The 26,308-nt window shown below is 39.2% G+C and overlaps 1 protein-coding gene and 1 pseudogene across 1 annotated transcript; both read right to left on the bottom strand.

Moving 5' to 3' along the window:
* Positions 1 to 4,625: 4,625 nt before the first annotated feature.
* On the bottom strand, positions 4,626 to 6,423 carry LOC117472120 (brain-specific homeobox protein homolog). The gene is given in 5 exon segments (XM_034117249.1): positions 4,626 to 4,754; positions 4,756 to 4,872; positions 5,460 to 5,486; positions 5,488 to 5,648; positions 6,177 to 6,423. Coding segments are annotated over 5 exon segments (681 nt in total).
* A 2,468-nt stretch (positions 6,424 to 8,891) lies between these two features.
* LOC117472145 lies at positions 8,892 to 19,860 on the bottom strand (annotated as a pseudogene).
* Between the last annotated feature and the right edge of the window lie 6,448 nt (positions 19,861 to 26,308).

Genomic DNA, 26,308 nt, shown 5'->3' with positions numbered 1-26,308 from the left:
ACATAATTAATTTATAATGTACTTTCTATATATTTCACAGGTTACCAAGGGAAATTGAGTCATTCAGCAATTTTGTCTTCGACAGCTAATGCAGAGTAAGTTGATCAACTCAGTACTGTTAGAAGTTTAAGTTGACATAAATGTTTTTGTAACATGGTTTAGTTTCAAGAGGTTTAAAGATTGAATTAATTTGTGTTTTTTTCAGATTCCACTAGATGGGTGTGCAAAACATGTAGCTTTGAATCTAACAAAAGGACAGGATTGTTAAAGCACTACAGGCTAAAACATGTAAATGGTTTTAAGTTAAATGTTTATCAACTCATTTGTATGCACAGCTTGATCCTGCTTTGCATCCTTGCACCTAGTTGGTGCCTTCTTTTGTAGCAGGTTCAATTGACCATTACGCAACATCTTTTGCTTTCTCTCTACAATAATGTACTTGTCTGTTTTAACAGCTACATGTAGAAGATAGACGAGATGCCATCATCCGCTGCTTGATGGAGTTCCTTGGAGAGTCTACAGAGGAACTCATCAAAGACTACCAGGTAAATGTTCTGATGATTGTTGTATCCATAAACATGTTGTCTGTTCTTCAATATTTGTAAATGGATATCTCTACAGGTTAGTGACTCATGCTAGTATGTGGAAAAGGCATGTCTTTTTAATTAAGTTTAACATTTAGATGAAATAAATTGGTATTTAATATATTTAAAATAAAAGCAAACATTTTACTTTATTCCATTCATTCTTTTTTTCATTCTTTCTCTAATGATCTTTTTTTACATTCTGATTCATAATTTGGTTTTCAGTAGAATTGAAGATTTGAGCCTTTAAACCTCCGATCCCACCTCATTTTTGCTAAACTGAATCCAGTACTATACCAGCTTTTACTTCCTGCTTGGAACAGAGCAGCTTTTTTAAACCAAGAAATAAAAAGTGACTACAAATTCCCTACATAACTTACCTCGTCTTTATCTACAAAAGGAAAGGAACTATAAAATCAATAGTTAGTTAAATACTAGGGCTGAACGATTAAAAAAAAAAGATGTAATTGCAATTATTTTAACTGATATTGCAATTGCGATATCAGGAAATGATCATCATTATTCTCATTTTCATTGAAACCTTTTTAAATGATCATGGTGTGATTTTTGCGAGGATTTGTAGCAAACAAAAATGTTTTCTTTAGACTGTAGAATATGATGTGTAGGCATCTCTGCAGCACGACAATATTACATTTAAAATGCTACTTTGACACACATTTTTCCTTTTACAAATATCGCACCTGCTGCGATTTGAAAATTGTTGTAGGCAATATTGCAGTTTCGATAACATTTTGATTGATTGTCCAGCACTTTAACCTAATGAATCACCTTTTGCATATTCAGTCACTTAAAAGAAAACATGTACAGTATAGTGTATCTCAACACCAATTCACATGTTTTGACAGGATGTGAGCAAAGAAATCGTCAGAGAGGACTATGCTGAGCACGTCATGAAAATAGTTGTCCTCCGTGGAAGTGCAGCACACGAAGGCCCTGCCGATGTGTCCATCATCATCGAGGGAAGTGAGGTTCTTGATGACTGCAGATGTGTGTCAAAGGCTTGCCTTCTGCTCATGGGCTTCATATATGCAATGAACTTAAGTTATCCACCGAAGATGAAATACACTTTTGAGGTATTTCAGAAGCTCTTTCTTGAGCTAAATGTCCTGAAGATGTCTCCAAAAGTCCATGCATTGTGCAACAAACTTGTAGCCTAAGTGTATGCAAAGGTGTTTCTTCAACTTGCAGTTCAGAGGAAATACTTGGTATTTATGGTGTCTAGCAACAGTGACCTTTTTCATATGTTTTGCCTGAGCCCACTTTGTACAACTACATGTTTTGTATATTGTTAAGATAATGTTTCAAAACCTTGTTTAGGGGGTTCTTGACACAGCACTTTTTAGTTTCCCCTGGAAACAGTTTCATTTGTTGTGCTTTGAGTATTTGCAGCTCAATGAGGCACATGTCAAATTGGTGAAGATTTTTTCTTCATTTGATTGTGTTTTGTATGTTTTCTTGAGTGCGTTGAATTCTCAGGGCCACTGTACAACTTCATATTGTGTAATTATTCTCTATAACCAGGGGTGCACACAACTTTCTCAGTGAGGTACTCAGATGAGTACCTGGAGTCAGTGTTTGGTACTCCAACTTCTGGCGATTGTCAACGGGGGGGGGGGGGGGGGGGGGCGGGTAGTGGAGTACAGAGCTTCGGAGCTACAGAGTGTGCACGTTGTGATCAGCTGTTTTAGCGCAGGGCTGCTGTACAGACCGACGTTAACAGCAGCCCTGTCTGTGCACACGGAGACACGGTGATCTAACCGCCTTCTGGAAAAGCTTCACATGTACGTCGGTACGCAAATGCGCTTTGTGACACATGTGACGGTACGCATTTCAGATTGTTGCCGCGCATGCGTACCTGCGTACCAGTTATGTGCACCCCTGTCTATAACACTAAAAGCAAGGGATGTCAGGGATGAGTGATTGCACTTAGTTTTCTTGCAAAGTCATTGTACTGTATAGATGTGCTGAATATGATCAGGGCCACATGTGATTTTTTTTTTTAAGTCGGAATTCTGACTTGAAAACTAAAATAATTAATGTTTTGAGCATGGCCCTAATCCTATTCCATAAAAATGACACTTTTGTAAATGTCATTGGACATTTTATCTGAGATGTACTGAAATAGATCACTGTGAATTCTGTCCTCAGGATCAGCCAGAGAATGTTGTTTTAAGAATGTTTCATCTTCACTGAGACTATCGGTAAAAAGTGTTCTAACCATTCTGTTTAGCTGCACCGATGTAGGTGCTGTGTGCACCAGATTGCATATGTTTAAACCATTGTAAACTGTTGCTTAGTCCTGGCTGGTACCAGTGTTTCAAAACATAAAGTTGCTGTTTTAAAGAGTACATTGTTTCATGTTTTGTATGCCCATATTTAACAGGGTATTGCTGTTAAAGGTAGAATACATATTATGTAAATATTACTTATATATTTAAGTAAAAAATACTATGCAATAGTGAGTACACTTTTAAATAGAAGAAATATTATGTAAATATTACTTATATATTTAAGTAAAAAATACTATGCAATAGTGAGTACACTTAAATAGAAGACGAAATATTATGTAAATATTACTTATATATTTAAGTAAAAAATACTATGCAATAGTGAGTAAAATTAAATAGAAGAAGAAATATTATGTAAATATTACTTATATATTTAAGTAAAAAATACTATGCAATAGTGAGTACACTTAAATAACAAAAACAGAAAGCACAGTAAAGTTTACTTGTGTACCTGTTGTTAGAAACACTTCTGAACTGTAAGTAGAATTTACTTGAAATATAGGTTGTTAAATTTACTTACAATTTCTGCGTGGAATATTGTTACAGAGGTTTTTCTAAGTAAATGTCACTCCACTTTTTTTTCAGTGTATACGTTTTTTGCACATCTACCCTCAAGCGTTTACCACTGGGAAAGGCATTTATTTCCCCTGCTCTTTATTAAAGATCATGTAACTGTGTACCTGAAACAACTTCACCAAACAAACTGCTGCTTTCTCCTGAATTTCATTCGTAAATATCCGCATCGTTTGATTAGAAATATCCGTGTTAGTGGACTTGTCTGGTAATGAACATAGAGTGGTTTATCTTAGGGAGGAATATAAAAGTATCTTATTACCACATGCGGCTGGAATAATAATAATGCTACATTCATTTTATATTTATGTGGTTCAATTTGAGACTTTTCCACATGATTCCTTGTTAATTGAGGTATAACAATACAGTATATACAACAAAGACAAATGAGCTTTAAAAATGTATAGCAGAAGCCGATAATCGATGTATCATTTATATACTATATATATACATGTCAATTTACACACAAATATAAATCACAGAATTGTCATCGACCAAAAATGGATTTAAAAAAAATGTTCAACAATATGGTAACGGAAAATTAAATATAAAAAGTAGTCTGATTGAGGAGCAAAATGATAGCTATAAAAGAGAAGCTTGGACAACTTTGTTTGCGATAAAAGTGCAAAAAGATGGGGGTAGCATGCGGCTCGTTCATAATCATCTGTAGCCTGTGTGTCCGTCCCAAAATAAAAAAGACATTGGTTTGACATTTTACAATACACACATGTCTACACGATTGAAAATAAAAATAATAATAATAACAATAATAATAATAATAATAATAATAATAATAATAATAATAATAATAATAATAATAATAGTAAGCCTAATAATAATACTTATTAGTACTATTATTATTATTATTATTATTATTATTATTATTATTATTATTATTATTATTATTATTATTATTATTATTATTATTATAATAATAGGTAGGCCTATATTCCGCGTTTTGTCAGACGTCACAACACGAAAATGCTCATAAAAATCTAAAAACCAATGGGCCCACCTCTGGGTTTAAATACATATTAACATTGTGTTGCAGGCAGCCGTTCCCCGTTAAACGGTAACGCGCGTATCAAATGAAAGGGAGCGGCCGGTGTTATCTACAGTGATTTACAGTGTGGCGTTGCCCGGTACAAACCGACCTCTACTATAGTAGATGGTCCGGGGAGCAAATGTCCTCCTCAATGTCCACATCGTCCTCGTCCTCGTGCAGCAGGTAGTCCGGCTGCGGCGCGCGCTCCTCCGCGCTCCTCTCCTCGCTCTCGCTGGAGTTCTCCCGCGGACCTCTCCCCGGACCTCTCCCCGGACCTCTCCCCGGGGCTCTTCCGCTCGTCCTGCACCTTCCTCAGCTGCTTCTTGTGCTTCATCCGCCGGTTCTGGAACCACGTTTTCACCTGCAGGGGGAAGTGTCAGAGAGTGTGTGTCAGAAAAAAGTCCCATATTTATTGTTTTGCAATCTAAAGAAATACCAAAAAGCATCAATAAAAACGACCTTTTCGTTTTTTAGAAAAACATTAACGATTAAAGAGGTGCTCCTGAATTTATTTCCTGGTTGTATTATTTATGTAACCTAATATAGAATATAGCCTACTCAATTACTCAGAATTACACTACAGCAATTCTTAGAAAATATTAGAATTAGAAATAGCCAGTTAACTAAATTAATTAATTTTGATCTTATAATAAATAGACTATACACGTTATGCCAATGCCGTTCTCTGTTGTTTGTTTTTCAGACAGCCTATCATTTATTTGATATGATAATATAATTAATGTTCTCTCTGTAGCCTATCTCCCGCAGTCGGGGCTTCAAGTGTGTGTGTGTGTGTGTGTGTGTGTGTGTGTGTGTGTGTGTGTGTGTGTGTGTGTGTGTGTGTGTGTGTGTGTGTGTGTGTGTGTGTGTGTGTGTGTGTGTGTGTGTGTGTGTGTGTGTGTGTGTGTGTGTGTGTGTGTGTGTGTGTGTGTGTGTGTGTGTGTGTACCTGTGTCTCGGACAGGCTGAGCGCAGTGGGCCAGCTCCACTCTCTCCGGGGTGGACAGGTACCTCTGGATCTCGAACCTCTTCTCCAGGCCGGACAGCTGAGAGTCGGAGAACACGGTGCGGGCCTTCCGGCGCCGGCAGTGTTTCCCCGGTAGCTCCGCGTGGTGCTGGAACAGGGCCGGCATCTGCAATCCCTGCAGGACAGGACCAGGGTTAGAGGTCTCACATTTCATCAAAAATAAATATATAGTCTGAGAAACTAAGTTCACTGTGTGTAATGAATTAGCTTCGGGTTCATTCTAGTTTCATAATGACTTATCGATGGCTTTTAGTGAATGTAAAATCATAACTTAGTTTGTATAATCAGAAGCAAACATTATACACATATCAGAAAATATCAATTATACACATTTTACTGCAGAAAAAAAACAACATAACAACGATCCTTAAAGAAATAATAATGACTAAGTATCGACAAATCTGAATAAATCTTCAGATGCTCCACCAGCCAACCATTATAATACATTTCAACCTGTCTGTCACGGAGTGGTGTTAGATCCCACTCTCAGTATTGAATATCAATCTCTATATTCCTGACTTTCATTGATAAAATGAGCAGATAAGGAGTTTATAAATATAGGAAGGAACTTCTTTAGTCCAGGCAGGCCTGTCTGACAGGAGGCTTCTGTCTGTCGGGTCTCTCACGGCCGTGTATGCTTACCGGAAGTGAAGAAGTACTGGTGGTGCTCCGGCTTGTGGAGGTGGTGGTGCGGATGTGGTGCCAGTATTGGGGTTGGCATCAGGGGGTAGCCATAATCCAGGATGGGCATCCGGGAGGCCAGGGAGCTGCAGAAGGGCGAGGGGATGACCTCTCTCAGCGGCTTGGGTTTGTGCAGCAGGATGTCCTCAATGAAAAACGACGTGGACCTGTGCGCGGGCGCCGCGGACAGGTAGTTCATGCTCATGGTGCTGGTGGTTATTAAAGAAGCTTCTGAAGCTGCATCAACATCTGCTCTGCTTCCAGCTTCAGCTCCTGTTATCACTGAACTCACACAGATATCAGTGGGAGGGCAGATTTCCAGCAGGCATTTATTCAGACAGATAGCGGATTGGGGAAATTGATTTACGCACCAGCCAATAAGAGCTCTGGATGGGCGGAGGGGAGATGTGAGGGGCCTGTGTCTCCTTCTGATTGGCTAAGACTTGTTCAGGCTCTATGAATCAGGTCGGTCGCTCACCGTGGTGCTGAAACACTTTATTGGTATTGTCGCAGTTTTACTTTTTTGGAAGGAACATCTATTTTCCATTTCAAGACAGTTCTGATCTGTTTTAAATATGTCACAGTGTTATACTCCATGGTTAAACATTTGAATAACTATATTCCCAGTAGTCTGGTGATGTAAAAGATGAAAAGCTTCATTCTGCCGAAGGAATATGCAGCTTTTGTGTTATTGTTGTTGTCTGCTACGCTCCGACGTGTCTGGTTAAGCACGTGCTATTTGCACGTATGCAGGCTATTTGTGTGTATTTCACCGAATCGAAAATTGTGTTTTTATCGGTGGGATATTTATTTAATATCGCTATAAGATGAGAGCTGAACCATTTAATGTAATTTATAATTCATATCTTTCTATAATAATACACGAGGGACCTCGACACCAAACTTTAAAATGATTTAGGCCTATATTGAAGTTTGAACATGTGACCACAGAGTGTTTTTTAATTGTCTGGTAAATTCACTCGGGTACTTCATTTTTCCTTCATGTTAGTTTTTGAATGAAGTCATGTCGCCTGTGTCACATGAGGATTGTTCTGATTCAGGTCTGCCTAGTAATTCCGCCCAAATTGGCTGTAATTGTCGGTATTAAAAACTGGGAGAGTACAAGTGCCGCTCCTGTGCCCATTTGCAAAAGAAAGCTGCGCTATAATTTGTTGATATGGTGTTGTCATCACATTTCCAATCAGGCCGCTTAATGTGAAAGTGTCTTAATGTAGGCAGAATTCACGCTGCAATGCTATTAGGCAATTAAGGGAGATGTTAGAGCGGAAGTTGTAATCCTTGGGCTAGAGGACAGGATTTCCATTTGATCAGATGGAGGGAGAACAAATTAATTATTGGGAATCAGTTGCTGTGGAAAAGTGCTCTGCGGCATTAGTTTGCATATTGTGTTCAATTGACGCGTGTGCTCAGTATGTAAATTGGCATAGTTGGCTGGTTGCAATAAAACACCTTTTGGGTTAAAGGCGACTAACGCTGATGCAAAATGCGCACCATTTTCAAAAAGTTATGAGACATCCTTCCTCTGCAAAATACATATTGTGTAATTTAAAAAAAAAAATGCATGCAAGTTGAAAGGAGGCCGCATGAGCCATTTCAAACACCCGGCCGCAGCAGATGGAGGTAACGCGCGCACCTGACTGCGTCAATCCCTTTATGGAGCGCACCAGGATAACAAGTGGCTTTTAGGGGGAAATTAGAAAGTAAATGGAACAAATGGTGATGAAATCGTCTTAAGAAGCCGTTCTCGAGGCGCAGGTAAGCGGCTTTCTGTGGCCATTTCATTAAGTAAAATGTTGAGCCGGTCAGTGCGTCACTGCTTTAAGTGACACGTTTGGATGAGAGGGGGTTTACTGAGCTGACAGTGTGATGGTGAGAGACGGAGCAAGAGGTTACTTCATCCGAATACATATTTGGGGCTTTCATAACAAATAATACAAATCCATTTGACATACAGAGTCAAATCAATGTCCTCTGGTCCTTTTTATTCTGATAGTATAGGCTATTTAAATAAATAGTTTAAGACATAAAACAACGACTTTCTGGCAACGAAATTATGCTTTTAGGTATTTTATATTTATATATTTGTTTACGTTGCTCTAAAATGTATTCATGTCAATTGTAATATTTTGTTCAGAGTAATGCAGCATGCTCTTTGTAATTACATGAGTACAGTTTTTATAGACATGCACGCATGTGACTTTCGCTTTCTGTGACTCCATTGGTCCACAAGGGTTTTGGAAAAATGATATTTGTTGTACTTTTGGATGCAGACGGATTCTATTATAATACATAATAACCTCTCTGTGGTTATGGACACCCGTTATTATAACGCTAAAGGCGGGCCCGGATCGGACTCTCAGTCACATATTTCCAGCTTCCAAGCCTCCAAAAAATGCTCTCAGATACATTTAAAAATAATACAAATACATCTGCAACCAAGCACAGTTAAATAAATCAAGAACATGATAAAGAGAGTGAGCTAAAGATGCACAGCGCCTGTGGATGAAAATAAAGAGTCGTATTCTCCCAAATCTTTTTATTGAACTGGTTCAACTTTGATCCTACATGGTCCAGAGGTAAGCTCTGCACCGTGTTGATGGTGAGAGTCCACACACAGCCTGGCTCATTTCTGATGATGGAATAAGAAGTGTTCTAATGAGAGTTGGAGCTCCTGGGGCATTCATGCATCCGGTAGGCACACAAATAGAATATACCTGAAAAGAAAGAGAGGGCAGGTCTTTGTTATTCATCAGGAAGTGTCAATTCCATGCAGTGGCTTATTTTAATTGTATTAGGTTTTTATTGACACAATACACTATGCTCAAATGTGTGGGAATTGTATCCCTTTATTTAATGAGCAGAAGCAGCAAAGTGTGGGGAAGTCTGTTTCAGGCCATGTTCAGGGACAATCTGAGAAAAGGGAATTCAAATGAGGTCTCTCTATTTTGTGTCTGGATCAGCTTTAATGTCAACATATATATGAAAGGTCCTGATACATTATCCATGGGCTGTTTATTTGACATCTTTAGTGCATGCAAATGATATGAATAACATTTTGATAAGAATTGTAAACCATAGTCTTGATGTTTATTCCATCACCTACTGGTTAGTTATTATATACCGTGATATATTGATATATATATATATACATCATATTTTCAGTCTTAACCAAACAGATGAGTATTTTCCTCATATGGATGCTGCTCATAATTATCTCTTCACATTGAGTAATGAGAAAAGCCTGCAGGTAGTGCATGCTGGGGGATTCAGAGGTAGTGCATGCTGGGGGATTCAGAGAGCAGCATTCACTACAGCATGTCAATCACAGCTTCAGCTGCAGGTCCACGTTAGCTTCAGGTTAGCTCAGTGACTCTTTGTGTAATGAGTCTCTATAGGTGTTGTCTTTATTACAAACACTACATGAATAATGAAGAATATTATTCGCTGAAATGCAGGTAGTAGTTGACGCCAATATGTGGGAGTAAATACACTGCTTTATTGAAGTTTTGAAAAATTCCAACACGATATAATGTAAAAATAATCTGTATTTTGAGTGTGTTGCCTGCCTGGTCTGCTTCTCCAGGCAATGCTTCTGAACTCTGAGTGCAGTAATGCTTAGACAGCAACTTCCTCAAGTTTAGAGCTTTAAAAGAAGTCAACATTATTAGTAAAGGATCACAGCTTAATGTTGTTCAATTGAAAGTGAACACACCATCAATGGAACCGTTGGAAATGAAGGAACTTGACGGAACTGCTTTGAAAACCGAATGCAGATTTGATACAGATACAGGTTTTTTGGGCTGCATATTTACCTGAAAAAAAGGTGAGCACAACGGACACCCAGCCTATAATATATGACCAGGAGAACCTCCAGTTTCCATAGCGCTTCCCGTAGTAGTTCATAGTCACACCAGTGTACACTGACATCGCTAGAAACACTAAAAGGCCTGTGCAGAAAAAAAGAGAAAAAGAGTTTCAGAGAGACTGAATAGAGAGGAAACCATACTGCTGCTAAGTTTCAGGTCAAAACATACATATTATGCTTATTATGCTTCAGTTAACGTCAAAACAAATGCAAATGACAGCTCAAAGCCAACAAACAAAGAACAAATCAATAGCGTTGAACTTACATGAGATGAAAAACAATATGCCTGCAGCAAAGGTTTTGTCAAACCTGTCGAAGGAGGAGTAGTGGATGAAGGCCATGATGCCAATGATGATGCCGATGAAACAGGCCAACAGAGAGAGGATCATGAGGGCACGGGTAGCGTCTAGGTGGGCTGTGGACAGGGTCAATAGTCAATAGAAGTCACTGGTGGGGTCAGTGCAAGTCAACAGGGAGCTGTGATCTCAGCTGTGACCCCATGTTACTAACTGAGATTTGTTACTAACTGTAAAGCACTTACTCATCACTGTACCCTGTATGCCAAGGCAGGTCTGCCTTCACTTACTGTTCGGAGGCTCAGTCATTGGTACATGTTCATATATAAAGCCATGCTGGGTAAACTACCGACTTATATCTGCTCTTTGATCTCACAGAGAGTGGCAAGTAGCTATTGCCTGAGATCCCAGGATGTGTTCTTATTACATGTGCCAAGTGCTAGGACTGTTTTAGGTACTAAAGCTTTTATGTGCGCTGCTCCTCTAGCTTGGAACACTATGCAAAAAACATTGAAACTGAGCATTTTGATTCCCTTGCATCGTTTTAAAGCACGGCTGGATGAAATGTTATTAGATACCTGTCACTGTGAATAGGTTGCTAATTTATACCCCTGTAATTATGTTGTATGATGTCCTTTTTGTTTTCTGTTGTTTTTATGTGTAACTAATGTACCGCAGGTCTCCCTTGAAAAAGAGATCGTTGATCTCAATGGGATTTTTTAACCTGGTTAAATAAAGGCTACAAACAAACAAACAAGTTAACAAGCCAACATGATGAAGAGCAGCAAACATCCTCAAGAAATATAACAGACCACATTTCTAATTTCATCATCCATCAGTTGGAATTCCTAAATATATCAACTAAAACACAAGAGATGAAACTCTAACAAAAAAGTATAACTTATATCTATAACCATTTTTTATCAAATCAAAGTATCAGAGAAATGTTTTTCTTGTTAAACACAAGTAGTATTATCTGTATAATTCACACTGTAATGACAAATGTTAGCCTGCCACCATGTCAAGTGCAAGTGAGCTTTCCCTCCGCCATGCCATGGCGGCAGCTTTAGTGAGCGTGTGTGGAGCAGGAACACTCACCGATGCTGTCGTTGTGGGGGAAACATTTCCCCGGCATGCAGTACCGCCACAGGCCCTGGTGCATGTAGTTGTTGGACTGCCGATACTGCATCCAGTAATCGGTTGCTGTGGAAACGATCAGGAGGATGTTCCCCACGCCTGCACAGAACAAACCTCCACCCATAAAGCTGTACATCCTGCACCTGCAGACACACACACACACATACAGAGGAACATAAGGTCACTTAGCTGCACTGGCCTCACACACACACACACACACACACACACACACACACACACACACACACACACACACACACACACACACACACACTTCAGCGAGAGAGGGTCTAAGTGTCAGTAATTGTGTTGTAATGAACATATTATTTCCGATGGATTGAGCTGCGGGGTCGCCTGTGTGTATGCCCCACTTTGTTCTCTTGGACATCAGTCCCCGAAGATGAGCTTTATACACACACACACACACACACACACACACACACACACACACACACACACACACACACACACACACACACACACACACACATACACACACACACACACACACACACACACACACACATACACACACACACACACACACACACACATACACACACACACCGATGCTTTGATACTTGATACATCTATTGCTCATTGTTCCATCTGAATGCAATATCCTGCAGCCATCCCCTCTACGCATGGAGAGTTGTGGATTTCTTTTAGGGGGAAAGGATGATAGATAGATAGATATATATATCTTGTTATGTCTGAAAACCTGAGCGGGATGCTCGTTGAAGAGCTCTGTGTATTCATTGAAGAGCTCTGTATTTCTGCAGGATCACATTTCCCTCTCAGCTGCCTCAGTCTAAACCAGAGCACTTACTAAATCCATTTCATTCCCATATTGTAAAGCAAACGATATCTCAGGATGCCCATTTTTCTGGGCATATTTAACATTGCAATTATTCATTTTCGGCAATATGTTGTCAACCAGCTGGGTTTAATATTCTACAATGCCATGGACCCCCCCCCCACCCACCAACATCATAGTCTGTTACAGAGAGAGAGAGGCGTTGGTTGCGTCTGCACTGACCTCGAGGCCCAATGTTTCCTTTTGATTGCATCACTCAACCTTTTTCACTAATTCTGCAACTCTTACTACATTGTGATGTGTAAACAACAAAAATACAACTAATGTTTGCAGTTTTCCATCTATAGTTTACATTATTTTTAGCCTCTAGAGGAGACTGTGTTTTAATTACTTTACTCTATTCACTGCACTGAAGTTACATGGACACATAAGAGATACAAATCGGTACATTTTTACCTAAAAGGCGCAAGACACAACGGTCTATATTTTCTGATTCAGCCATCAATATTTGCAACATTATTAGTGGAGTTCTTGGAACTGCAGCTGTGTCCCCAATACCACAAATACATAAAAAACACATAAAAACACAAGTGAACACCAACAATTATTGGACACAATTCAGTATGACCTTACCTTAAGCAAAACCTTTTAAAAAGATGTTAATGAAGACAGGGTTACCTGACAAAATACAACAAGACCCTATAATGCCAAGACTGGCAGATTCCAGCGGGCTAGTAGCACAAGCGTTAGACGGGTGAAAAGAGAAACTGGGGCTACAGCAAACACAGCGCTGAGACAAAAGGCCCGGGCCCAGCACTGGCCAATCAGCACACACCAGTTTTGTGGTTTGGGAATCTGCTGAAAAAACAGAAATGTTCAAAGCTTGGCAGGCTGAAGCAATACTGATGACTTCATGCTTTTATTGAAAGTGGAGGCTGAACTGGCTTTACTGGAGGGCAGCCAGGCATCACATGTTTGGCATTGAATACATTTAGATACAAGTTGTTGTTTTTAAAGTCTATTTGAGCACATTTAGGACTTACAAAATATAAAATACTCACTGTTAAATAAATAGAAAATACCCCTTGTTGAAAATGTAAGCCACTCAAACGCTGCTTGCCTCACTGTTTCTTTGGTTTAGGATTATTGTCCTGCTTGCTGCATTTGCCTTAATTAGGGTACTATGTGTAAAAAGAACAACCGTTCATACACTCTTGTGACAATATAGAGTGAAATTATTTTAAATAGTTTAACGGTAAAAGTCATGATTGTATCATTGGCACCAATTGAAACCAAAATCATGTGGTTCCATTGAACAAAAATATGATGACTATTGTGAAATGACTGCAGTTCAGCTCAGCGCTACTTTGTTATTTTAGTTTAAAAAGACCCACAAACCCATTGTACACTGTCGGGCCCTCGTTGGAAGCAAGAGACTAGCTCTGGTACACATGAGGGAGTGGAGAAGCTGCCCAATACTTCCCTTGGAGTTGAAAATAGTTAGTGTAGGACGTTTATTCATCAGGTTACCTCAAACATCATGTTTGTGAATAAATAGGCAACTGTTTTCCAACACAACCATCATACAAATAATTGAAGGTGATGTGTGTGGAAGGTCAACAGTCAGCTCTGAATAGTGATGACACTATTTGCATTGGGTATTCAAATAAGCCCTGTTTATTTCATATGCTGACGATACCACACATTTTCTTACAGATCAATAGGTTGATCAATTCTAAAAACAATGCTCTAGATATGGATTTCTGCTTCAAATGCAAATGTGTTTCCTTCATGTTAAATGAATGCTTATATGGTCGTTGAGTCTAACACTAGAACAGATCATCTTCGCCACCTTCTCACAGCTGATAATGCACTCTATGTCTCCTAGTATAGATCATAAATATATGAAACGCATTTCTCATGTGTCCAACAAAGTTGCAACAAAAATTGGTATTTTATGGAAAGTAAGACACATATTGTGAAAATAAATGTTTGCAATGAAAAGATGCCATGATGTATCCTTCATATCTTAAGGCAATATACTATGAGCAAGCACATCAAAAGCGTGTTTTCCAAATCTTTATATTAAATACAAATGTAAGAAGCTTCACTGACTGCAGTGAGTCACCAATGGGGCACACTCAAACATTTCAAACTCTGGAATAATTAAACATATCGGACATCAATAACCCTAACAATTCACTTCATTTTTCATTCCATTTATTTGTCACTAGGTTTAAGATGCAATTTATTACAACAACTGTGTGGATCTTCAATAAATGCAGTTCTACAGAACTAACAGGGCCAGTTCTCATGGAACAGCTGTGCTGACAGTGTTCAGTTCTGTGTACATGAGGTACAGTGTTTGGTCACCGGAAGATGCATTCTTTTAGACATTTAGAGACACGTTTGATGTCTGTTTGCAAATCAGTGGAAAGCATTTAGCTGTATTTCAGTAAAGGTTCGTTTTACAACCCCTACGTTTTCTTTATCCACCTGTTAAGAATGTGGACATGTTGTTAAAGAGGACACTGACTTTTTCAATTATAACATGAAATAGAAATGTTCATTCATGTGTAACAACACCTTTTAAAGCTGAAATATGTATTTAAATGTATTTTAAATTCCATGTTAATACTGGTATCACCAAAGGTACATGGAGGCAGCAGGTGTTTGGAGAAGCAGCTCACACCAGTTCATCCCATTCTGACCATCATCCCACACTGTGCCTCACACACACACACACACACACACACACACACACACACACACACACACACACACACACACACACACACACACACACACACACACACACACACACACACACACACACACACACACACACACACACACACACACACACACACACACACACACACACACAGACCCAAAGATGAAAGGAGTAGAGTAGCTCCATTACCTGCATTACAGCAAGTTGCTCAGACCAATTGACAACAACAAAATGCCCCAGAAAAAGCATTTTTTCTCCCCGAGATTTGAGTGCTGTACTTACATCTAACTTCATTTTTATAGACCACAGGCTATTTTCTTCCATCTGGAGAGTGGCAGCCAGGAGGGCATTTGATATCCTCCCATGCACCATCAAAGTGGACAATATGCCTCTGTGACAGAAGAGCAAATCCATGTTTTCTTGAATCCATCCAGCTTTTCAGAGATTAATTTTGTTATGAAAAGTCTACATTTATGTGGTATCATCAGTAGGTAAGGAGCTCATGCGGCACTTGGGAAGGTAATGTGACAAGAGTAATTACAATGAGTGTGTGTCTGCGTGGCTGCATTGTTGTGTCCCTGAGCTTCCATCTGCAGCCTGCGGCCTGCTGCGGCTCCATGGACCACCTCATATCTTTATAATGACTAGATGACAGGCTATACTGGCTGTGGACATTCTAATGACTTGTGGGTTATGCTGGTTAGCATCTGAAAACATCATTATAATGTATGTCTCACCTAAGCTCTGGTAGAAATTAACTGGACTTTTGAGGTAGGCTACTTTATTTTGATATTTTCATTTAATTCCGCTAATATTGTATTTGTATTCCACCACAAACAGCTAGGGTCTGATCTGACACATATGAAGCATTTATAAATGATGATGTGTTACATTTAAAGGCCCTGCAGGCCACCACACGGTTCTTTATGTTTTTATGTCAATTTACACCAAGCAAAGCTAGGGTGGGATTAATGTGAGGTCACCAAATATACATAGCCTTTTATGAATAATAATAATAATAATCATAATATACCATTAATTTGTTATATTTAACGCATTGGAGTCATTTTGCATTAGAGTAGTTTACCTCTTGTGAATTAAACACAATACACTACAAAAGAATATTTAATACAACTTCCACAAATTCATTGGAACGAGGACAAACAAAGGGAAATCTCACAGGAAAAAAGGGGGGTGGGAATGAGGGTTTATGTGCGTAGCAATATATGCAAGATAAATATTGTGGCAGACTAAAGGAGACAAATGACACACCATAGCAGCATGCTGTAGGTTTTATAGAAAAGGGTTATTCTAAACATCTAAATAACTGCCATTCCATTAGTTCAGTGGAAAGTGTGGTGTTTTACCAGTAAGTGGAGTTTCAGAATCTAAAAAGATGTTCATGAAGAGTCTGCTTCCAGCACTGGCTGGCCTCTTGTTTTGTACAAATCACAGGGTTTTGTGTTCCTTAGTGATTTGTTTTCTATCAATTGCATACATTTAGAATCATGACACATTAAAAAAAGAAACTTATGATTCATGGCAACACAGGACTGCGTTAATGACAACAGGTATCTTTTATTACATTTTCAAGTTTTTGTTTGAATATAATATCTCAATGAGTACCTTAAAAAGGGCTCTATAAGTAAAAGGTATCATTATTATTACTATTGGTCAAATTCACAGCTGAGGAAATCCAAATGCCCGGACATTAAAACACATATCTTTCTATTTTTTGGTTTGATTTGTTTCTACTTACAGTATCTTTGTCTATATCCTTCAGTATCCTCCATTTGCTTCAGTTATGTGCCATACTCCTTTTCTATTCATTTAAGCACCCTGCCAAATATAACCCGCTGACAGATGCTCTCCTATCCATCAGAAGCTTCGATCCATCCGAGTGCTAATGGAACAAGTGGCTGAGCATCAGATGATCTTTCATTATGGACAAATGTCCGAATTATAACAACAACAAGGCTGTTCAACAGGAAAACTGCCTGTAGACCACGTGAGAATGGAGGTGTGAAGGTGGTGGGAATACGCCTTAAGTGTGTATAGTATGTGTGTTTGTAGTATTTTCCAGCTGTGCCGTTCACAAGGTACAAGGCCTTAAAAACCTATAATGGCCTCTGAAAGTTATCGGCATTAGCAGGGAAAATGCTTCTCAAACTTTACGTTCCAGCCCTGCTTTGCCTAAATACTTAAATCAACTCCTCGGAATTGAATTTTCAAGCCTTCAAATGGCTAATTCGTGCAGCAAGTGCTTTCAGCGTTTTCTCAGCAAACGAATGGCGGCTCTAATCATAAGAGCATGTAGATGCTGCTGCCTCTCCCCCCCCCCCCCCCCATGAGACAGCTGCGTGAACGGAGAGAGAAACATTTCCACTTAACCACTTAAATGAATATATCAAGAAACTAATTTGCCATTTTAATTGCGTGATTTAGAAGACGCTACTTCACTTGCCCCTCTTCCATCTTGGTTGATTTCCAATGTGAGCGCACATTAGATTGATCTATGAAAGACTTCAGAAAATCACAACACTTAAGTCTTTTCATTTTCCCTCCCTAATTAAATAATTGAAATTCCTGTCAGTGTCTGCACTTAAGCCACACACAGGCATTCTGCGTGGCTGACTGAATCATGAAAGGCTTGTTTTTATCTTCCCTTGTTTGCAGCCTGGTCTTTCTTCACCCTCTACCTTTTCGTTTGTGTCTTCCAGGAGCCACGGATTCATTCCATCTGTCAAGCCCAGAAATAGATCAGTACATCCATGTTGTTGAGATTTGCCCGTCCCATTAAGTGATTGCTTTCAGAAATGGCAGGGGACATTTCTTCTGATACGTTCCCTGAAACAGCGCTGGCAGACATTAAGGACACATTATTGAGTCCCATTTTCTCCCAGCCACAAGGATATCCATTAGAGTGGCACACAGCCCTACATTTTCCATTTTCTCCCTCACCAAACTTGACTTTACACATTATTTCTGCCTCTGTTTTGTAATTTGCAGGCACAAATTATATCAGGAAAAAGCCATCTCGTAGCATGTGGCTCCTCTTCCCAGGGCTATTTGCCAAGACTTGATTCTGAAGTGTCAAAATGGGCCCATCGTTACGGCTAATAATGATGGACAGCAGGCTGCTTTAAAGTCCATAAGAGTCGGCCCACACTGGAAACTCTCTGTGTCAGACCTGCAAACAGTGACATGCAGTGTTACTTTCTTTATCTTATTTCTTATCTTTGATATTTGTGTAAATATAAGTATTTCTGAAGAAGAAGGTCATATTTGTCGCTTTATAAGTTGTTCAGTCAGTGCGTATGTGAATGAGTATTATTATGTAATCCAATGAAATTAGAACAAAGCCACACTGAAACAGTTTTTGCAGTAATTGAGGCAACACTGGTCTAAGAGTTGGGCATTTCATTTTGAGATGTTTGTTTCCGAAGCCATCCTATCATTAGCATCAACAGCATCTATGTCTGATTGGAATAAGGGTTTCTACATCTTCTAATGTTGCTTATCTTTCTCTGCAGCCATTCCCAATCCTCTTTTGGTTCCTTGCAGCAGGTTATATTCACTTCTACTGAAGATAGACATGTCCCAGTGTTTCTACCTTGCACAGGTTTGTCTTAAGTTAGCCTGCCTCCTCCTTTACCCTGACTCCATCAGCTTGAGAGCATTTCACCAGTCGTATTTTGACATATTTGAAATGTCATTATCTGACTGTGTATGTACGCATTAGCAACATGATGTTCACTTGATCGTGACCTCATTGCGTTTCAGAGACAACTCCAGGTCTTTGCGTTATGATAAGCACAACAGCTTGTAAATACATTCAGGACCAGATCCACCAACAACAGGTCAAGGCTTTCACAAAGTTGTGTGTAGCGTCAGAAGGCAGCTCAAAGGCCACAGCAGCCCCCCGCTGAGCTGACATTCTCATCGTGCCTTGCCCATTAATTCTGTCATTGTTGCTGCCCTGGCCTCCTGGAGTCCTATCAAAGACTCAATAACCACTGCTTAACCAAAGTCCATTGCCAATTCCCCCCACCCTCTCTCCCCTCTCTCCCCTCTCTGTCCCTCGCTCTCTGCTATAAATCATCTGACAGCATGCGGGTGTTCGGAGCAACTGCCTTTCATTTCGACATGGCCGGGTTGAAAAGGCCATTATTACCCTGTAATTGTGGGAGTCAAACCCAATTAAGCAAATCTGTATGGGGGCAGATGCCGCTTCCCCCCCACACACACACTTCGTTTACCCTTTTCGCTCGCTTGCGCTCACTTCACTTAGGCCGACTTGATCTCTGATACGGGCTGAACAAGCAGCGGCTCGGACCCCCGGCTGGGAGGGACATGTTGCTAATTGAGTTCTTGCTGGTCATTTGCTCCTTCCAAGCGAGCAAGAAGAAAAACTGAAAACTGCCGCCTCATCTGCTGAGGCCATGGGAAGAAGAAGTGAAATGCCACTCCTGTCGGCAGCAAGCGGAGGAAAAAGAGGTGAGCGAAAGCCATTTAATCCGCAGGGAAGCCGGGAGAAAAGAGGGGCTTAGGCCTGTGCGCTGCTGCAGCGGGGAACCAGCCGCAGAGAGGGGCTCCCATTCAGGCAGCACCCCCCCCCCCCGAGTCAACACTTCCTGTCTCTGGAAGGCTCGGCTCTGAAATTAGGAGAGTAGAGCTAAGGCAATGTTCACGCTCACATGGATCTCAAAGTGCTTCTGATTCTCTACCTTCAGCCTTTCTGACCCAGGCAGGTGTTTCTGACAAATGGACATGTAGCATTTCAAAAGATTTGACAAATATATATATGTATACAAATATTGAGGGCACTCACTTATTGGGCACTCACTTATTTGACATGTTAAGTTGAAGTGACTGCTGTTTGCTCAGACCTCCAGATGGATGAAGAATATGGATCAATTGATGGCTGGCTGGGTAATATCGTATTTCAACCCAGTCTCACGGCATTTCGTGTTATAGTCACGAAATGTAATCTATTGATTCGTGTTCACCAACACGATTTCCCCCTTTTTTTCGTGTCACACAGAACGATTTTAAAAGCAATGTATTTCTATTGGTAGTATGTTTCATGCCTGCAACACGTCTTTTTGTCCGGTCGGGTCTTGGAAGACCGGAAGCTGTGTGGTTCATAAAAACATGTTCTTACTCAATATCAAGCCACGATTATTGTTTTTATTTTAAATTGTATAATGTCGGACTTTTTTTGCCATCCGTGAGGAAAATAAATGGGGCTCAGAATACTGAAATATGTATTTTTGAAATCTTTTTTTCCTTCTAATTTGTAATTCTTTTCTACATAACACACTGTTATTTAGTCAACAATAACACACAATTATCCTTGTTTTTATTTATTTGTTTAATTCTATAATCTCTGGCTTTTTTGCCGTCCGTCAGGAACTGAATTTCAAAATGAAGTCATTAATAATATTATGTATGAAATTATTTTGTCTATTAACTAGAGCGCCGGGTCATGTTGTGACCGTCTTTTCTATGTTGCTGTGGGGTTTTTCCATCGGTTTGGGGTTTAAAATATAAAAACAGTAATAAGTAATAAGCCAATAAGTAATAAGCCTTATCAGCCATAACTATCAACAGTATTGCTTTGCCAGGCAACAGCTTGGGGTGAAAACCACGGCACACTATCCAAAACTGGATTCGAATGAGTCCAACCCCCGTTAGGACTACTTTGTTATTCTACTCCACTACAATTCAGAGGTTGAACTGGTATTTTTACTCCACTACATTTATTTTAGTTACTTTGCAGATTCTGATTAATGATGTGAAATATAAACAACCCTTAAATCAGGCTTTAGTTACACCTGAGTAAAATTCAGTGAAGGTGATTGTCAAGTGCCAACAATCAGGAGAGATATTTGGTAGTTGGTGCTTGAGAAGACTAAACATTTATCTGCAGATCTCTATAAAGTATATTCATTACTCGTTATTCTCTACTAATAGTTCATTAAAAACTGTATATAATAGCTATTTTGCACATCCCTTTCAAGATTTCATGATTTTCTAAGATTTATTGACATATCATATACACAACTACGGTGTAGTTATGCAATGAATGAAAAACTTGGGTTGCAGGTTCCTCAACAGTGCATTACAAGACATCTATCAATATCTGTATACCTCCACCATTAAACTGTCATATTCTGCACATTTCTTATACTATCTACATACATAAGAGTATAATAAATATGTATAATATCAGTTAAAATAAGTGCTTCAACATAGTTAACATTGCAGGAAAGCAATATATTCAGTGGCGGCGCCAGGGTATGGCTGGGGTAGGCTACAGCCATACCAAGAAATGGCTTAGCCCCACCTTAGCCCCACCATGAAAAATGATGTTAAAGTAAGCTAAATAAAGTCCGTCATCTCGCGCGGAGTAAATTGCACAGACAGCAGTTAGTAAAATTGATTTCAGTAGCCACTTGTCTGGAAATACCGAAGACTAGAAACGGTTTTGAAAACTTTTGTCACGTAGTGATCTTCTTCCCAATAAAACATCTTTGATAATGTCTTCTGGCCAATCAGAATCACGATAACGGCGTGCAGGAAGTCCCGACGGAGAATACTTTAGCGGTAGTACATCTCTATATACATAGATACAACATTACGTGAAATAAGACCCCACGGTTTGATGATTGATAGGTGTGTGGGCTGTCTTTCATTTTGACACACAGAACAATGGGGGCTATCCACCCTTATCCACAATGTAATTCACACAGCCTCTTCCCCTTTCTCTCTGAGGAGCAGCAGGTTCAGCTTTCAGAACAAAGTAACAAAAAACAAAAATGGCATTCATTTTTTTAAATATGTAGTAATAGATTTATTTATTTTTCTTCTCAAGAGAGTACCAGAATGTGTATTTTATGTTAGTATTTCAAAAAAATCTCCTGGGGGAGAATCCCCCCAGACCCCCCTGCAGGGGTTGGGTTTTCAGCATGTCAACTCTTTCACCTGTGGGGAAATTGCAGGATTGGCTCCAGGTCGCCCTTTTTATTTACTACAAGACAAATGTGCCTTTTATTTCATACAGTTCAATTTGGATTGAGACAGGGACATAATCTAAACCTCACGTGTGGCGTTTCACTGTCAAGGGGGGCGATATAGCGTGTATGTAATTACATTGCAAATACTGACTTGAGCCCCACCACTGTATGGGTTAGCCCTACCATAGATTACCCAACACAAATACTCTGGAGCCGCCACTGAATATATTCAACACACTCTCACTCCCTAAACGTCCAGGAGCGATGCTTGGTCAGGGTCCCGTGGCGTGCAGTTGGGACGCTCCTAGTCTCCTTCAGCTTCATAAACGGACAAAGAGCTTTCAACTGATTGCAATGTATTCCCATCGGCGGCGGTATTTGATGCTCAGGGAAACACCGCATCGGTCCATGTCGGCGGCATTTAAAGGCAATGTGAGCGTCCATTCCCATTGGATAACGGAGGATTTTACACCCGGAAGTAACTATTCTCCTTACTGTCGATTGATTTGACAGTGATATCTGCACTACTCATCAACTCAAAAACACCAGATTATCCTTGTTAATTACACAACATTGATTGGTTTAAATTGTGTGCAATGCTTTTGTATTTTTCCCCTTCGATTCGGAGAAACAAATATTTTTTCGGAGTTTAGGATGGCAGAAGACACTACACTACCCAGAATCTCAGCTATCGTTTGGGACTACACCATGTGCTTTGTTTGACAAACCCCGTGATTAGTTCTCAAGCTCTGTGATTGGATGTTGGAGTGGCAGTGCGCAAAGTTTACACCGCGTCAAACAGCACTTTGAAATGGAATAAAACCCATCGACGGCACACTATTCAAAACAGGAATCGAACGTGTCCTACCCCCCCCTTAGGTCACAGGCTCCTCCAACAGTGCAACACAATAAAACAGATACACAGAAAAAATTGTGCAAGTAAATACAAAAAGAAAAATAGTAAAAAGTGAAATAGTGCAATAAGAGTCTATATACAAGTGATTGGAATATGATATATTAGACAAATAATTTCTAAGTAGCAGCCAGATGAATGTTATGGATGTTGTTTCTAAGTTCAGGTGTTTAATAGTCTTCTGGCCTGTGGGATGAAACTGTCCCTGAGTCTGGTGGTTTTAGTCCAGATGCTGCGGTAGCCTACCGCCTGCCAGACGGCAGCAGACAGAACAGTTTGTGGCTGGGGTGATGGGGGTCTTTTATAATCCTGAGGGCTTTCTTTAAGGTTAACCTGGTATTTTTACTACATTTATTTTAGTTACTTTACAGATTCTGATTAATGATGTGAAATATAAACAACCCTTAAATCAGACTTTAGTTACACCTGAGTAAAATTCAGTGAAGGTGATTGTCAAGTGCCAACAATCAGGCGAGATATTTGATAGTTGGTGCTTGAGAAGACAAAAAATGTATCTGCAGATCCCTATAAAGCATATTCATTACTCATTATTCTCTAATTGTTCATCAAAAACTGTATATAATGGCTATTTTGCACATCCCTTTCAAGATTTCAAGATTTTCAAAGGTTTATTGACATATCATATACACAACTACGGTGTAGTTATGCAATGATGAAAAACTTGGGTCATAGGTTCCTCAACAAGAGATCTATCAATATGTGTGTACCTCCACCATTAAACTGTCATATTCTGCACATTTCTTATTCTATCTACATACATCTTATAAGAGTATAATAAATATGTATAATATCAGTTAAAATAAGTGCTTCAACATAGTTAACATGGCAGGAAAGGTGATTGTCAAGTCCCAAAACAAACCATGCAATATATTAAACGTTAAGTACTTTGTCAGGCTTAATATGGATACCCCCAAAGCTTTTTGCTTACATGTATTTAAAAGAAGACCTTAACCTAAAGTATTATTTAATGTTTAAATAAAGCCTAATTAGTTTGTCTGTTTTGCACATCCTCCTATTAATATCTTTGTACATCCGGCACTAAACTGTTTTATTCTAGATACCATTTACAGTATCTTCTTGATATTTTCTATTCTATATTTATATCATTGACCTTCTACTTTCCTCCTATTTTGTATATACTCTTAATATTTAAATGTTTTCATAAAATATAACACATTCAAAAGTGCTTTACAAAAATGAAAGACATTAAGAAAAAGGCCTTTTTAAACAGTCATTAAAAAGCAACACAATCTACCTGCATTGCAATGACTCTAAACGTGTAATAACGTGCTTTAACCAGTAGGAGGTGCGGGTTAAAAAGCTGTCAAGTTTACAGTGTTAACAAAATAAAATATACTGCTGTTTCTGGTTTAGTTTACGACGGATATATTCTGTTATTGTTTTGATATTTGTAACACAAAAGCGATGTAAAAAACCCACAGCAACACAGAAAAGATGGTCTTAACATGACCCAGCGGTCTAGTAGTTAATAAAAAACAATAATATCAAAACAAAATATTACTACTAACTTTATTGTGAAATTAAAACAGAACGGTAAAAGCAGTGGTTCTCAACTGGTCAGGCCTCGGGACCCACTTTTTACTTGGTCAATACATCGCGACCCAACATTTTGAAGCACTCAAATCTATTCAACAAAAAATCGTGCTGTAATATATACGCTTTTGAGCATACAATATTAATAAAAGTGAAGTACAGTGCATATATCCCTTCACAGAACTAAAGTATGCTTTTAAAAAAGGTTTAATGAGATGATGGAATCAAAGCTGAACTATATAAAAAGGCACACATGCTGAAACCCAACCCCAGCAGGGGGGTCTGGGGGGATTCTCCCCCAGGAGATTTTTAGAAATACTAACATAAACTACGCATTCTGGTACACTCTGAGAAGAAAATCGGGCCTTCAAAATAAAAGTTTGAGTTTCCCACAAAAAAAAAAAAATTCAAACATTTTTTTCTCAACTTTTTTTTCTTCACTCACACATCCGCGACCCACTCAAAACGGGTCCGCGACCCACTTTTGGGTCGCGACCCACCAGTTGAGAACCACTGGGTAAAAGAATAGTTTCCGGTCTATTCTGAGGCCCGATCTCTGTAGATAAATAAAGAACTAAGACAGATGTGTAATATTTAATGCAGCCAAACCATTCATTACAATGCATTCATGTGATGACTTTCAAAGAGTAAAGCAAGCACTGCTGAATAAAGTATGATTTGATCTTTTACGAAACGTTTTTTTTCATATGGAATGCAGTTGGAGGTCAACCAATCACAGAGCTTGAGAACTAATCACGGGGTTTGTCAAGCAAAGCACATGGTGTAGTCCCAAACGATAGCTGAGGATTCTGGGTAGCGTAGTGTCTTCTGCCATCCTAAACTCCGAAAAAATATTTGTTTCTCCGAATCGAAGGGGAAAAATACAAAAGCATTGTACACAATTTAAACCAATCAATGTTGTGTAATTAACAAGGATAATCTGGTGTTTTTGAGTTGATGAGTAGTGCAGATATCACTGTCAAATCAATCGACAGTAAGGAGAATACTTACTTCCGGGTGTAAAATCCTCCGTTATCCAATGGGAATGGATGCTCACATTGCCTTTAAATAGCCGCCGACATGGACGGATGCGGTGCTTCCATGAGCGTCAAATACCGCCGCCGATGGGAATACATTGCAATCAGTTGAAAGCTATTTGCGTCCGTTTATGAAGCTGAAGGAGCCTAGGAGCGTCCCAACTGCACGCCACGGGACCCTGACCAAACGTCGCTCCTGGACGTTTAGGGAGTGAGAGTGTGTTGATATATTAGACGTTAAGTACTTTGTCAGGCTTAATATTTATCTGTAGATACCCCCAAAGCTTTTTTCTTATTTAAAAGAAGACCTTAACCTAAAGTATTCTTTAATGTTTAAATAAAGGTTAATTAGTTGTCTGTTTTGCACATCCTCATATTAATATCTTTGGACATCCGGCACTAAACTGTTTTATTGTAGAGATCACTTACAGTATCTTCTTGATATTTTCATCTATATTTCTATCATTGACCTTCTACTTTCCCCCTATTTTGTATGTAGGCTACTCTTAATATTTAAGATAAATATAACGTATTCAACAAAAAAAATTGAATAACGTGCTTTAAAAAAAACTGTCAAGTTTAAAGTGTTAACACAATAAATTATACTTTCCAGTAGAAGTTTCCAGTTTAGTTTATGACGGATTTATTTTGTTATCCACATATATTTTTTAAATAT

Source organism: Trematomus bernacchii, unplaced genomic scaffold, assembly GCF_902827165.1.
Source record: "Trematomus bernacchii unplaced genomic scaffold, fTreBer1.1, whole genome shotgun sequence".
Classification (NCBI taxonomy): Eukaryota; Metazoa; Chordata; class Actinopteri; order Perciformes; family Nototheniidae; genus Trematomus; species Trematomus bernacchii.
Note: the sequence above shows the minus strand (reverse complement) of the source record. Positions and strands in the feature narration are given on the sequence as shown.